The following is a 16068-nucleotide window of genomic DNA, read 5'->3' as shown; positions in this document are numbered from 1 at the left end:
GCGCGCGCGCTATAACAGCCACCGGAACACCTTTTCAAAACAGTCGCGTATTGCTCCGCGTACACTACGTTCATGTGTACGTTTAAATTGATGCAGTTGCTGATGTGGTGATGGAAGAAAAAACGAAACTAAAGTGCTGCATCGTCAATGTGATTAAAATAAAGTGATTCGAAATATAACGTGACCTGATTTCAATCACTATTCTGCCAAAGAGATCTATTTTTCCCGGCGGCGGCTTCCGGCTTCCTACCCCACAACCTCCGATGACGTTTATGGCGCCAGAAATCAAGGGTTTAGAGACGAGCTATGGTGTGTGTGTATGTGTGTCAGCTGGTGGATATTATTCACTGTTAGTCGCGTTATATGGACAGTGCCGTAAGTGTGATACGTTATATAGCAGAACTGCGGCTGGAATTTTGAGTCAAGATGGTGATGCTACGCAGCAGCGGTGGCAGTGTCGGAGCAGAGCCGTCAACTCCTCCGGAGAGGAGGTCGACAGAGTTGAACACAAGCTCCGAGTTTCTGTCGCTGCTTCCCGCGTCGCAGACAAAGTCCTCCCGGGTGACCCGCTCCTCTCGGACCCTGGACGACAGCTACTTTAGCAGCCCCGAAAACAACACGGCGAATGTGAGGACGTGCACTCACCACACAGCTCATTTACTAACTGTATCACTATGTGTTATGTTTAGTAGATGCATCGTCTGTGGTGGTAAACTTTGCTAAACTAGTGTAGCTATCGTGCTAAGAAAACTAGCTACACTGACAGTTCATTCACAGATAATCCGAATGAGCACCTGTAGTCCTGCTCATGTACGGATGTATGTGTCTTTTGAACATTTGTTGACGTATTTGTGTATTCATTGATTCATTCATTCATTCATTCATTCATTTATTTATTTATTTATTTATTTATTTATTTATTTATTTATTTATTTATTTATTTATTCATTCATTCATTCATTCATTCATTCATTCATTCAACTTTGACTACTGTTACTCGTCACACGTTTTAAAAACCTATACCTTAATTACATTCCAGGGTTGGTGTAATATATTCTCGCTGGTCTATAAGTCAGTAGAGGAGCTGCTGAGTTCTGCAGTATTTGTAAAAGAGATAGATTCTATAACTACAAAAAAATAATGAGATAATGGAGAATGTGTCTGGCATTTTACTGTGTGTTACTTGTGCATACACTACCCACTAAGTACATGTTGTGGCACGTGTATATATTGTTTATATAGGAATCATAGGGGTGGGGGGAAAATCGATACAGTGAAATATCGCAATATTTTGCATATATGTCACTTTTGTACGGAAGAGGATTACGGCCATATGTTTTTTGTAAACAAAATATAAAAAACAAAGGAAAAAGCCAGGATTGTGACTTTAATCTCAAATTCTGAGAAAAAAGTCAGAATTCTGACATTAATCTCAAAAGTCAGGCTGTTTTCCAATTGTTGATTAGATCTTTCAAGTATCGATTTTTTAGCATAGTTTTTAACTGACGTTACCAATAAACAAACTTTTTGTGTATTATCATTGAAACAAAAATCATTTGAAGTTTCAGTCCACTAGATGGTGCCAAGTGCTCACTCTCACTAGAGCTGTTGTTTGAGTATCATTATGATACCATGATAATATCTTATCATGATGTCTCTGGTGATTCCCACCCTTAAACTATTAAAAATGCGTGCCTAACATTAAATGTGATGACCAGTTTCAGTGTTACGGCTGACTGGTAAATGAAGAAGTAGGTCAATGTGCTTGCTGAGACGGTTCATTAGGTCAGCAGCAGCACCCACAGAGCAGATGGTGACTCGTTGGCAACACCAACGAGTCACCATCAACACACCAACAACACATTGTTGCATTTGCAGCTATGAGTAGTGCATCTGAAGCTGCCTGGTCAAAGATGACAACATACTTTTAACAAAGGACATCTAATTCTCAAAATATAAGTAACATAATAAGAAAGATGAATATTGTTAATGCCCTAAAATAAAAAATCATCACGTAAAGTTGTAGTGTTGTAATGTAGTAGTGTACATTTGACCTCACAGTCCTACTGGCTCAGTAAAAATTGGAAACTAAACAGTCTCCGTGGCATCTTTTTACATTTTTATTTATCATGTAAATCTGTTTATTGCTACATACTATAATCATACATAATTCAGTGTAAATAATTAACTGCTTATCCAACTGTTACAGGGACATGCCAACATGAAGGAGGAACAGGGAAGTGGTCGACATCATACTCCAAAGACCAGAGGACAGAAAACAAGGCCAGATGTCTGCTTTGTTGACACTGAGCCAAAGACCAGCTCTCCTGTGAATGGAGATAATGCTGAAGGTGGCTGCACCAGGTAATACACAGCCATTTGCCTAGTTTGCTGCTATTTATTAGTGTCATTATTTAGCCAAATCTCCTTCGCCTACTGGGATTTTGAGAATGCTTATTTTTAATCCTCTCAAGAATAATTTGAGGTAAATTAATGTGATGACTTTGGCCAAAATTTTGCTCAGAGATACATGTTGGCAAAACAACAGTGACGCAAGTAATAAATGTTTGATTTAAAACTTCCTCTCTGTCTTTAGGAAATCTACCAGGCTGCAGAGAGAGGGAAAAGCCTGCAGTGACAAGCAGCATGCAGGTACAGTTCTCTACTGTTTGTCCTATCACGCCCTTTTCAGAAAAGTAAAGATTAGGGAAAGGACCTTCATGCAAAACATATTTCAGTATTCACTGGGAAATAGCAAGTGAATAGACAAAGAGGTCAGGACAGGTGCCTACCTCATTTCCATTTATTTTGTTGAAGGACTTGCACACAGAACTTTTTATGGCTTTAGTACTCTCAGCATGTTACACTGCCCCCATGTGGAAAACAGCAGAAATTAACAGATGTTGAATGGTGTATACTGTATGATTGCTACATTAAAACAATTTAATCTTTTTTATAATCATACGTCAATTAATGTCATCATGCCCATCAACAAAATAAATCAAATTTTGCCTTTGTTGGTTCCCAAGATGTTCCAGATGAAGTGGAGGGATCATCCACTCCCAAGAGGAGCCGCTTTAACCTACAGAGCCGAGAAGTGGAGGAAGAGGAGGATCACTCAGTGAGACGTAGCTCCCGAATCACAAGATATAAACTAGATACCCGCAACCAATCAGTGCTCTATGATCGCCTCATTACCAAGTGAGTTCAGCAACATTTGCTCCATTGACATTTGATTCCTACTTCAGTGTTTCTATTGATAATGAAGCTTCAGCACCACCTCAATATTTCCAACTTTTCAGAAATTATAATGCATGTTGTGATGTTGTTTTTGATGATTTTTAGTTGATTTGTATAAGTGAATGTTTTTGGGAGTAAAACAAATTTGCAAAAATAGTTTGGATATTTGTATAAGGGTTAAACATTTTATTTAATACCACCCAGAATACCAGACGGATGTTTCTTTCACAAAAGGGACTGTTGTGAAATGCTAGATGGACAAAATTAAGGCACCTTTTTTTCGTGATTTAACCCAGCACTGCTGAAGCCGTCCTCCAGAAGATGGACGACATGCAGAAGATGAGACGGAGACTGAGGAGCAAAGATAGAGACACAAAAGAAGAGGTATAAATCATGAAATTCTTTAATTTTAAACTGATGAAAATGTTTAAGCAGTGATGTTAAAAGCATGTGACCTTTTCTACGATTGTCTAAGCAGCTTGGTGTTTACACTCGGGACCAAATGAGGAGGTCACTAAGGACAGCTGCAGATGGTAAAGACACTGAGGAGGAGAGCCATGGTGAGATGGATTAAATTGTAAAGAATAAAGCTTGGAATAATAAGCATGCAGGTCTGACCTGATCCAATCTCCCAAATCCACAGCCATAAATAAAAATAAAAAAAAACTATTCAGACATTTGAGGTACGGTACTCTATTGTTGCGTTCAAACTCACAGGAGGGGACCAGGCCGATCATGATGAAGAGGAGGAGGGAGATGGAGAGGAGGATGAGGAAGAAGAAGATGATGATGACGAAGATGAAGATGCCGTTGACGAAGAAGAAGACAACCAGAGGCGATATGATTTTAGACAGCGAAAGACTGTTGTTCGCTACCAGGCTCCACAGGACGGTACTGCCACTGTTGCAAACTCTGTCACTTCATTGATTGGAATTTTTTGTGCACAACAGAAAAGCTTGATTGTTTCTCCAGAACTCTGCCAATAATGTTATCTTCTTCCATATTATAATGAATATAAAAACAAAAAAAGCCTAATTTTATGGACAGTTCTTTGACTTGTAATGTAAATGTACTTTTCAAAATGGATGGACTTGACACTGTTTGATCAGGTGTAATAATGTTATCTTAGAACCCAGAGAGCCCAGGAAGCGCAGCATGTACTTCAAGGACCACTCGTCTCCGACCAGACGCAGGTTCATATTTGGCTCCTCGGCCCCCAGGAGCCCCTACAACCGAAGGAGAACAAGCAGGTTAGCATGACCACTCACTCCTCAGTCACCACATATTACTATTATTTATTATTGGTGTTTGAGACTAACGTTTTACATAGGTCACTCTTGTATGACATTTTTATTTACGTGCAACAGCAAATAATCAGGAAATTCCGGCTGTCTGTCCACCTGTCTGTTCATCTTCAAGGCAAAAGTCCTTTGACTTTGAACAAAGAAAAGGTAGTAAATCATTACTGGGATGGAACTAAGATGAGAGGAGTTTGAGAGAGAGGAAGAATGCAGGATTAAGAAAGAAGGATGAGGATGAAAGATGGAGAATGAAGCAGAACTTTAGGCTGTGTTGAAGAACTTTGAATTGTGGACGGCATTATACCTCTTGGTTTACAGCCTGCTGGAAATTATTAGAAGAAGAAGGATGGCTTATTCAAAGGCTACAAAGAAAGGCTGTTTTTGTCTTTGAGCCACTTTAGTCCCATCTCACACAGCAAGTTTACTAAGGGCAGCAATCTTTTTTTGTGCTGACTTGGAAATATTCAAAACATAACTTGTTCATACAGTTTAAGCATTACCAATGGTTTGGCTGTTCATTTGTGAGCCACAACAATTGAACAAGATATTTTTGTGAAAGGTCAGGTAATGCCATCTCCAAGCACCCAAATCTCACAGTAATGTCTATATAGTTTAATACTAAGACAAATGGGACATGCATTAGTAATAATAGAGCACTATTACATACATTTTCACCTTTCTCACTCTGGTGTATCAAAGCCTGTCCTTGATAATAATTGGTTTGACTTATTTATATCTCATATTATCAGATACACACAAAAGAAAGTTTGGTCAGTAAGCACCTACAGTCACAGGTTATTTCATTACATGTAAAATACATTATTGTTTTCCCTCTTTTTTTCTGATTAATCCCAAACTTCAGGACTAGTTCTGAGAGGTAAGATCTTCAATTCACCAGTGTTTCAGTGCCTTCACATGGGACTAATTTTTTACAAATTTTGCAGTATAGATCAAGGTGAGAACATCAGTTGTTGGTGGATTATGTCAAAGTAATACAGTGAAGACAGTGAGAATATAGTCTGCTTGGAAGCTTCTCCTAAGGGAAATCTGAAAGCTATATAGACAAATATATTAACATACTTTTAAATTGCCAAATTGAAATGGCAATGTTTGAAAATGTCTCCCGTTAAACATGGTAAACACAGGCACATTTGAAGGCACCATTTACTGCTTAGTTTTGTCTTGGTGGTGTTGTCTGCGGTTCTGTGTAATTTTGGGACTTGCACGGCAACGTGGTATAGAAATGTTACTTTAAGTGTAGATATTTTGTTTGACATTTGTGTTTCTATTATACCACATTTTGCCACAGTTTATTTTATTTTTAGTCAACCTTTGTGTTGTTGTTGCACATGGTGCATAATCACACATTTCTAATATTTTTCTCTTTTGTAGCGTTATGGGTGACTGATTTGGATTTTTACATCAATTCAATTTGTTTTTTATCTTGTGTGACAAATAGCATAGTAATCTTGTAATACTGTTTTAATTTAAGATGATCTCTTTTTGCATTATTTCATTATTTCGTCTTGCAGAAGGAGACATGCCATCCACAGTAGCGACTCTACTTCTTCATCCTCAGATGATGAGACTTTCCAGAGACGGAGAAGTAAGAACAGGAGCCGCTCAGTCAACAGGTGAGAGCAGCTGTAGACATTGACCGTGCTCCTCAGCTCATGTGTGGATCACAGATAAACAAAGCAACTTTACTGATTAGTTAATTTCATTATCTTTTATCCAACATTGTAAAGATGAGATAAGATTTTTTTTGTGTGTCCTAAAGAGAAAAATCATAAAAACAATCACAGATTACTCAGATTATATTGTCCAATAATAATGTTTTATAATGATATTTACAGATATAATGGGGCCAGTGAGTAATTAGTTGTCGGTTTTTCATTTAGATGTCTACCAATGAACCTTGTGAAGGAAGACCTGCTGGGAATCCATAAAGACCGTATGAAGATTGGCGCCAGCCTCGCTGATGTGGACCCCATGCACATAGACGGGACGGTAAGAGAATAGATTGGTGGATTGAAAGATGGAGATAGGAAGATATTCATTTATCTAATTAAATGGGGGCAATGAAAAAACATATCGGACACAGTCTATTGATCCAAATGCAAGATAACACGAATTATGTTTATGCAGAGGCACACTGAATAAAATTACGTACATGGATATACTGTATTTCACATCTTTAAAACTAAACACTATTACATTTAAATAAAAACACTACTGACTGTAAGATTACTTTTTTTGAGAAAACAATATTTACATAGTATTGTTTGTGACCCAGGTGCGCTTTGACAGCATTGGAGGTCTGAGTCGACACATCTCATCCCTGAAGGAAATGGTGGTCTTCCCTCTTCTCTACCCAGAAGTCTTTGAGAGGTTCAAGATACAGCCACCCAGGTAAATGATGTGTGTCTGAACAAATAAAAGTGACATGTTTGCTTGCATATATACAATATTTGAGAGGTGAGTGGTACAGCATGAAACTGACATACATAAACAGACTATTGCAGGTTAGAGGGGAGAAATGTAAGTGCTATATTCAAGAAAAAAGCTACAGAAATCTTCACACATAAAGAAAGAGAAAGAGTCCACATAAACTACAGTGCACGTAATTTATACAATATGCTTATCCTTCTAATTACTTGTTTACCGAAGTTCATGCATGGATTTCATTTACCTGGGTGGACATGGTATAGGAAATACAGATGTATGAAATTGTGACATGTCATAGTTCCCCATTCATTTTACAGGGTTTGATTATTCTTTTGAGGGACAGTCAAAGCTTTGATCACTGCTTTCCTTCTATTGAAGTTTGTTTACATGATTGTACCAAGTTGTAACTCACTGTTGGTCTCCTGTCCTTTCTACTCTGCATTTCCCATCAGTTCACAAGTCAAATCAGTTTAGTATATATAGCCCAACATTACAAACATGATTTACCTCGAGGGGGTTCTGTACAGTAGGTGACACCTTTCATCTTTAGACACATCAAGTGAAGAAATACTCCACAAAGATGGGAAGAAAGTGGTAGAAACCTCAGCAAGGTTCAGGTTTCATTTGGGTTTGATACCAGTTAAATCTAAATGTTTGCTTTTGTCTTTAGGGGCTGTCTTTTTTATGGTCCCCCGGGCACAGGGAAAACCCTTGTAGCCAGAGCGCTGGCCAACGAGTGTAGTCAGGGTGAAAGAAGGGTATCGTTCTTCATGAGAAAAGGAGCTGATTGCCTCAGTAAGTGGGTTGGAGAATCTGAGCGACAGCTACGCCTGCTTTTTGACCAGGTAAACCATTCTTCTGCATTATACCAAAACCTACCTGATGCTTTGTAGCATAGATGATAGATTTTGTCTCCTGTGTCACAACCTTAATTGTAGTTATTATTATTTTTTTTAAAGAAATGGTCAGAAAACAAGTAAAAGCTGACTAGTATAATGTTTAAATGTGTAGATTTGCATAAACTATGTTAAATATGTGGTCTAAACAGCATAGTATATAATTAAGATGATGAAGATTTAATCTGTGACTTTTCTGACTTCTCTCTTTCTAGGCATACCAGATGCGTCCATCCATCATCTTCTTTGATGAGATTGATGGTTTGGCTCCAGTAAGGTCCAGTCGTCAGGACCAGATCCACAGGTCAGCTGTGCTTCTGACTTTACATTATACCATACATGTGGTGAATAATGTTGTGCACCACCTGAAATAAGTACCAGGGTGTAGTCAATACAAAGAAAATTAACCACTGATGTGTCTGTCTCGGACACAAAATCTTGTGGCTAATTTTAAAACAGAAATAGCTTTTGAAGTATTGAATTTTATTATACTAACATGTTACAGTTTAGAAGCTCTGATTGTATCTGGAGAAAAGGTTCAAGTTCAAATTTAAATGTTACCATTTGGTGCATTGTTCCACATTTGCAGTCCATTGGCAGGTTGGAACAAGGACAGCACGTGCTACAGTTACAAACAGAGTCATGCAGCGTACAAAGTTTACACACACAAAGTACACAGGATATAAAGCACGTCAAAGGCATTAGGACTGTTGGCAATGTATAACCAAGCATAATCTTAGTCTTTCTCTCTCTGTATAGCTCCATTGTGTCAACCCTCTTGGCTCTAATGGATGGATTAGATAGTAGAGGAGAAATTGTTGTGATAGGAGCCACAAACCGACTGGACTCCATTGACCCAGCTCTGAGACGACCCGGACGATTTGACAGAGAGTTCCTCTTCGGCCTGCCTGACAGAGAGGTTGACAACTCATACAAAATGCATAATATTAGCTATATTAGATTTTTTTAATGTTTCCTCTATTGGCATATTTATATTTAGTGAATAACATAGATGGAGCTGAACTTGAAACCTGTTTTTGTGTGGCAGGCCAGAAAGGACATTCTGAAGATCCACACCAGACAGTGGATTCCACAACCTTCTGACACTTTTCTGGAGGAGTTGTCAGATGAATGTGTTGGTATGTTTGCACAATGTTTCCCAGCTTCCCAAATTTTTATTTTGTGTATTGATGGAAAAAGGACAGCCAAGACGCTATTTTTCAATTGTAATCACTGGAAAGATGTAACTGTGTCCCCTAAAAACAGAATATAAAATTGAAATTACAAAACTTGGCAACATTACTTGTGTTAAAAACTGTTTTTGTGAAATAGACAAAATCGGTATTGATAGAAACATAATTTTAAACATGCAGCACAGTGAATAAACCCCCTTAATGCCAGGAATTTTCCCACTTAATGACAATTGACTGAGTAAAAATTAACCATTTTCTTAAATGTGCTCTGAATAAATTCGTGTGGGATAGAGTTCAAATTCCACAGCTGCTCTTACAGATTATACAGACTGACTGGATGCGCCTTTTCTTGGAAAGTTATTATGTTAATCTCTTGTAGCACCTCTTGTCACCGATTTTAAAAAAAATTTATTTTACTTAATCTCTGCCTCAGAATATGAAATGATCTTATGAAGGGCCATGCATTTCCATGAGGAAATCTTTTGAACCCTCAGGACTACAGATTAACATTACCAATAGACTTGATGGTCATTAACAACAAGCTTTGTCTTTGCAGGTTATTGTGGAGCAGATATCAAGGCAGTGTGTTCAGAGGCAGCCCTGTGTGCTCTGCGGCGACGTTACCCACAAATCTACTCCTCATCACAGAAACTTGTGCTTGATGTCAATTCCATTGTCATCACAAACAAAGACTTCATGTCTGCCATGTCCAAGATGGTGCCCGCTGCTCAGAGGTTGCCATTTCCTTTTTTTTTTAATTAAGAACATTTATCTGTAAGACTAGGCGTGGTTCTTGCACATGTTTTGTTTATTTAATCATGACACAATATTTGTTCTTTGTCCCCCAGAGCTGTAGTGTCACCAGCCAAGGCTCTGATTCCTGCCATCCATCCTTTGCTGAGCGCTACCCTGCAGAACATCCTCCACGTGGTCCACAGAGTGTTCCCACATGCTGAGCAAGGTCTGAAGAGGAAGAGGGGACAAGGTACTGTTCAGCTTTGTTTTTATTTTGTTGCTCTTTTTGCATTCAGTTATTCTGGCTTTTGTTGGTTTTGTTTATTTTTCTGCATGCATTCATTCATTCATTTAGTTGTATAGACTAGTTTCTAGTGTCTGTTAGGAATTACAGAGAACACCCTCATATTCATTTGCCATCTTCTTCTTAGACCTCAGTCTGTCATCAGGAATAACTGGTATAGTTTGTGCTTTTTTGCTTGTGTGTTTGTTTCCAGATGTGGCCTGCATTCCGTCTGACGATGAGCTGATGTTCAGTGAGGATGATGTGGAAGAAGTCAACGGACAGACCCCTCACTCTCATCTCAAAACACCTGCTGTGAAGGGACTCCTCAACCTCAACAGGCAAGTTCTTTGAGCAAATTTGACTCTCTGAAAAGTTGGAAATTACAATAAAACAGCCATCTGTCTCTATCTTCTGTGTAGGAGTGTGCTGAGCCAGCCGACCTCTTACCGCCCCAGACTGCTATTGGAGGGCAGACCAGGTTCAGGTCAGAGCTCTCACCTGGGTCCTGCTGTCCTCCACACTCTGGAGAAATTCACTGTGTACACTCTGGACATGGCCGTTCTGTTTGGCGCCAGTGCAACTGCACCAGAGGAGACCTGTGCTCAGGTAAATATGATATCATGTAGATTTAGACTACTGCATCACTGATCACACAGAACTGATGTCTAAAGTAGATGCTCTTTTTTATTCTAGCAGCCTTGTCAAATTCAGTGTGTTCTTTATAATGAACCTCACTGGCCAAAATGGCTGCAACAGAGACTGTAGTTCATGGGCCCCACCTCCTGACATCATGGGCAGTGGGGATAAATATGTACTACACACAAATATTACACTTAACCAAAGTTCAGTCTTTGAAAAATTTCCTGCCGTTTGTTGTGTAGATTTTTGTTGAAGCCAAGCGGACCTCTCCAAGTATCCTTTACATCCCTCACATTGGACAGTGGTGGGAAACAGTGAGTCCTGCCTTGCGAGCCACCTTCCTGAGCCTCCTCGGCTCAATCCCTGCCTTTTCTCCGATACTACTACTGGCCACCTGCAACCTGCAATATGAACAACTCAGCATGGAGGTACTGAAACTTGTTGCAGAGCACAAATAAGATTTGAATGCATCAGATTTTCTTGGTAGTAGAAGGATGATCTGACTGTCCTAATATAACTTTTTCCACCGGTCTCTCACTTTTGCCTCAGGTTCAAGAATTATTTCGGGTCGAGTATGGGGAGGTTTTTCATGTTCAGGTCCCAACCAGCAGAGAAAGAAGAAACTTCTTTGAGGACCTGATACTTAACCAGGCTGCCAAGGCCCCTGCCTCTAAAAAGAAAGCTGGTGAGAAATACATGAGTTTGGTAACAAAATCTAAATCCAAGTTAGTTTTGTGTTTAGTGCGGATGACATCAATTTGCTTTTTCCAAACTTGAGATTCATATGTGATCAGTAAAAAAGAAAATCATGTAAATATTTTTTAAAAGGACAATTTCAACAAAAAGGTTTTTTGGGCATCCACTGTCACTCAGTGTGTGGGCATTTAAAAAAGTATAAAATTGGAATATTTTAGCATATGAGGTTTTAATGCATCTGCACTATCCATTTCTCTCTTCAGTGCTCCATGCATTGGAGGCACTCCCCGTCGCTCCACCGCCTGCTCCACGTCAGCTGACAGAGGAGGAGATCCAGAAATTGGAGGAGCAGGAGGAAGCCACTTTCAGGGAGCTCCGCCTCTTCCTGCGTGATGTCACCAACCGACTGTCCCAGGATAAACGTTTCAAAGCTTTTACAAAGCCTGTGGATTTAGAGGAGGTAGCTAGTTGATTCTACACACTGCTCACTTACAGTGCCATCTTTGAAGCATTACTATCAATGCTAGTAGTAATTTATGTCTGAAAGTCCTTCTACTCTATGAGTACTAATTACTAATACTGTCTGTTTTAGGTTCCAGATTATGCTGAGGTAATTAAAAAGCCTATGGACCTGTCAACAGTTCTCTCAAAGATAGATCTCCACCAGTACAGGACAGTGAAAGAGTTCCTTCAAGATGTGGATCTCATCTGGCAGAATGCCCTTGAATACAACCCTGACAGGGACCCTTCAGGTACACAACAGTATACAATAGATGCACAGACTGTACTGTATATACGAAACTCATGCAGAATATGCGTGCTAATACTTGCAGTAAATAATAAGAGCTCATTTGTGTCTTATCTACAGTACATTTAATCTTGGATGATGAAAAAAAATTAAGCACATACATGTATTTTCACTTCAGATCGTCAGATCCGCCATAGAGCATGTGCACTGAAGGACACTGTCCACGCCATCATCAGAGACGAACTTGATGAAGATTTTGAGAAGATTTGTGAGGAGATCAAAGAATCACGCAGCACAAGAGGTCAATGCTTTGTTTTGTGTGTTTGCCTGTGGTCGCTGTGCGTGCATTGGAAACAAACATCTCATGATTAAACTTGTCCCAACCTCGGGGATTTTAACAGTGGCCTTCTTGTGTGAGCCTTGTTCTAAAATAACCACTAAACTGTAGATAATTATAGTTCCCCTTGGACTGACATGACTCCACTACATTTAAAGTCATCTGACAATGTATCTTACACTGTTAGTCAAGCAATATTTCATTTCATATGTATTAGTGCTTCTTTCAGCATTTTTTCCTTAAATGTACAGTTTAGATGTTTAAAGCAAGACTCTACACTTGCATCCTTGTAAACAAGACCTCTAGTTTCAGAATGTACAGACAAAAAAGACTTTGCTTTCTGTTTTGATTACCTCAGGCTGCTCTGCTGCACGGTTTGCTCCCTCTTTTTACCACGTCCTTCCCAAACAGCCCAAACCTTCTACTGAGGCCAAGAGCACAGATGTGACCCCACAGAGAGATCCCAGTGGCGCTACAGCTACTGTCACTCCAACTACAAATACATCTGCTGTTGCAACACCTAAACCCACAGGTAAAAAACACTTTAGGTAACAAAGAAAGATGATTTATATAAACAAACTACAACTAATAATTCTTCATTATCCTTTGTTCCTCCAGCCCACAAGAAAAAGAGACGGAGGAGCCGCTGGTCCACTGGCATGTATGCAAAGAAGAAGCCTTCGTCCTCTCATGTGACCAAAGATGACTCACAGTTAGGGTCAGATGAGGAGGAAGATGGAGACGATGAGGAGGAGGCTGAGAAGGAAACAGAAAATGACGTCCAGACACAGAATGAAAAAGAACCGGGACAGTCTGAAGATGACAAGGTGATGACTGAGAGAAGGGATGAGGAAGGCAAATCGATCTCAGTAGACACTATCAAAAACAGCCACACTAAGACACGAGAAGATTCTCAGAAGCAAGCAATCGCAGCGGAGAGTAGTGAAATTAAAGAGCAAAAGCTGACGGAAAGTGATGAATGTCCAACTGAACGACAGGCAGATGACAGGAATGAGTTAAAGATGGCACAAGAGACAGAGCTGGTTGACCATGTTGAGACAATGGAGGTGGACACAACTGAAACCTCAACCATAGATTCTTCTGCAGCGGTTAGAGGAGAGGAAGACACAAACACAGGTTCAGGTACAGGTTCACTTTTTCCTTTGCTAAAGTAAGTCCTCCATTAATGTGTAGCGATGACGGGGTTTAAGGGTGTGTGAGCAGACTGACATGACAGTCGTCTAAAAACTTGGTGTACTCATGTTTTGCGTCTTAGAGCCAAGTGTGAGGCGAATTACTCGGGCTCTTAAGAACGCCGTTCTGCAGCAGCAGGTGATCGATGTGGATGAAGCTCTGCAAATCCTGGACCAGGAAGTTCCTCCTCTGGTGGTGGACAAAGACAAATTAAAGGTGTGGTATACTCTGGCTGGCTGCTAGCTTGTTCTTCACAGAACTCATTATAGTGACTCATCACATTGGTTCTCTGCATCTTGACTTCTCTTGGAAGACCTTAAAAAAAATGATGACTTAAATCAATCCTTATCTGTCTGCAGTATTGTTTTGTGTCTTATGATGTTGTTGAGCAAAAAATTACTTATGTATGTCGATCCTCTTTTTCTTGACTTCCCTATTCTTTTCTGAAGGGATTGTTGGAGAGAGTAGTGACCAAGACCGATGGCTTTGAGGTCTATAAGCTTGAGAAGCTCTACGCACTTCTCTGCCAGAGCATTTATAGACACAGACGAGACTACAACAAAACCGCACTAATACAGGTTAGTACTGAACTGTACTGATGAGCATTTTTTCCCCCACTGTAGATATTTTGACTTGTTGTAGGAAGAAGGCCACAAGTTCAATAAAGTAGCTTAAGAAGGACATTGCTATGAAATAAACCCTAAAATCTACCAGTTTTCCTATAGTCTGTTTACTGCAATGTAATTTAAAATAGGTGTAGGATAATAATTACATGTGACCTTTTAGAATTGGACATTGTCAGTGTTGAGTGTTAATTTAATGTATATTTAAAATATTTTTTATTTTGCTTTGTGTCTAATATGTTGTGCATTTCTGGTCTTTTTTTATTTCTTTAGGATTTGGAGCAGGAAATTGAAGACTTCTGTTAATTTTTCTATGGGACAAATGTGACAGGTTTTTTAATGAATAGATCCATCATCTTTTTTCAAATGTGTAAATATTTAAACATGGTTCTATTTTCATAGAAACCTACTGGCACCTCTATGTGTGCACTAGCTAAGTTTATATAACCTCTTTTGCTCATATTTAATTAAATGGATTTCCACTACATATTGTCCTTTTTTGTAAGCTCAGGATACATACCAGAGCTACTGCCACTTTTGAACAGCGGTGTCATAGCTGAAAGTGTGCTTTTAGGAAACCGTGAATCACTTGTTCCACACAGTGTGTTTGTAGCATTTGTATTAAAAAATATCATGTTTACTCTTTATTCCTGGTTTTCAGGACATATGGTTGAATTAAAACACTTCCTAACTAAAGAGTGTACCAAAGTGACTGTGCTTAACCAAAATGTACTCATATTTTAACAGCAGGTATAATTGTATCACAGGGCCCATGCCACAATTATAATCTTTATTTTTAGATTAGTTCCACACTAATGAGTGAAAGTAGTGGAATTGTGTATTGTCTGCAGAGAAACTGAGAAAATTGGTTTAGTGATTTCACATGAAGGATTTTCTGGAAAATCTAACAAAAGATACGGAATTGTTTTATCATTGAGAATAGTAGAATGTTATAATTGATGTAGACAAATAGAATTATCTAACTATTGCTGATTATTCATATAAGTATGCATGGGGCAAACATTCTGTCAATTATTACCAAAGAAAACTGCTTAACTAAAAAAGCATTTTTATGTATATGTATTTTAGATTCTTTAACATAAATAGGTGGAACATTCTGTCTGTAATTTAACTTTATGTGGTTCATATCTTTAAGCTTTCTGGATGTGTGTATTTTACGAATGATTTGTGCTATTATTACCAAAAAATATTACTAAAGATACATATTTTCTGTCAGAAATCTATAATTTATTAAGATTAATATAAAACAGTGCAATGAGGACAGCCTTTTCAAGTCAGTTACAAGAAATGTCCATTCTTGATCATCCCAACAATGTTAACTTGTGCGAGTACCTTTATCACAGTGCATACTGAAAACGTATATTTTTCCATTTCAACACAATACATCTCACCAAACCTCGGATCGCATACTGAATTGATACAAATCTAACGTGAAAATCTGAATTGCTGACAGGATATGATTTCTGAATCCGTATCAACACATTCAGCATCACATTCAGCTTCGTAACGTGAACGCAGCCTGTCTGTTGTCCTCATGTAGCTTCTGCTGCTGGGTCATGTAAGGACACGTTGGCAGGACGCCCAGCCTGGAGACTAGCGTGGCTCATGCATTCTATGTAAACACTACTTTTAATTTCACTTTTATTTTAAAGCCACTTATTGTTGTAAAACACATCACAATGGCAAACTGCACATATTTTTGCCGAAGTTT

General features: G+C 38.9%; 1 protein-coding gene and 1 non-coding gene across 2 annotated transcripts; both read left to right on the top strand.

Moving 5' to 3' along the window:
- Nucleotides 1–271: 271 nt before the first annotated feature.
- LOC122774439 (ATPase family AAA domain-containing protein 2-like) lies at nucleotides 272–15032 on the top strand. Its single transcript, XM_044033717.1, has 29 exons — nucleotides 272–627; nucleotides 2210–2364; nucleotides 2597–2652; nucleotides 3030–3201; nucleotides 3537–3624; nucleotides 3719–3800; nucleotides 3958–4131; nucleotides 4370–4490; nucleotides 6074–6175; nucleotides 6443–6551; nucleotides 6838–6953; nucleotides 7660–7834; nucleotides 8101–8189; nucleotides 8645–8804; nucleotides 8934–9024; nucleotides 9635–9812; nucleotides 9927–10063; nucleotides 10311–10437; nucleotides 10519–10705; nucleotides 10981–11166; nucleotides 11288–11423; nucleotides 11698–11894; nucleotides 12027–12186; nucleotides 12361–12483; nucleotides 12878–13051; nucleotides 13138–13662; nucleotides 13796–13929; nucleotides 14163–14291; nucleotides 14610–15032. Exons 1-29 carry the CDS (start codon nucleotides 427–429, stop codon nucleotides 14640–14642), a joined length of 4317 nt encoding a protein of 1438 aa, XP_043889652.1. The 5' UTR covers nucleotides 272–426; the 3' UTR covers nucleotides 14643–15032.
- LOC122775315 lies at nucleotides 10791–10925 on the top strand. The gene has a single exon (XR_006361089.1). It is a non-coding gene; the product is annotated as a small nucleolar RNA SNORA5 (small nucleolar RNA).
- Nucleotides 15033–16068: the final 1036 nt, after the last annotated feature.

The sequence above is a fragment of the Solea senegalensis genome, linkage group LG9 (genome assembly GCF_019176455.1).
Source record: "Solea senegalensis isolate Sse05_10M linkage group LG9, IFAPA_SoseM_1, whole genome shotgun sequence".
Classification (NCBI taxonomy): domain Eukaryota; kingdom Metazoa; phylum Chordata; class Actinopteri; order Pleuronectiformes; family Soleidae; genus Solea; species Solea senegalensis.
Note: the sequence above shows the minus strand (reverse complement) of the source record. Positions and strands in the feature narration are given on the sequence as shown.

What these genes read in the sequence shown, in the direction of transcription:
- LOC122774439 (XM_044033717.1), top strand. Translation starts at nt 427, where the DNA reads ATGGTGATGCTACGCAGCAGCGGTGGCAGTGTCGGAGCAGAGCCGTCA. An exon ending in GTTGTCAGATGAATGTGTTG is followed by an intron (nt 9,025 to 9,634) that starts GTATGTTTGCAC and finishes TTGTCTTTGCAG; the next exon opens with GTTATTGTGGAGCAGATATC. An exon ending in ATGAACAACTCAGCATGGAG is followed by an intron (nt 11,167 to 11,287) that starts GTACTGAAACTT and finishes CTTTTGCCTCAG; the next exon opens with GTTCAAGAATTATTTCGGGT.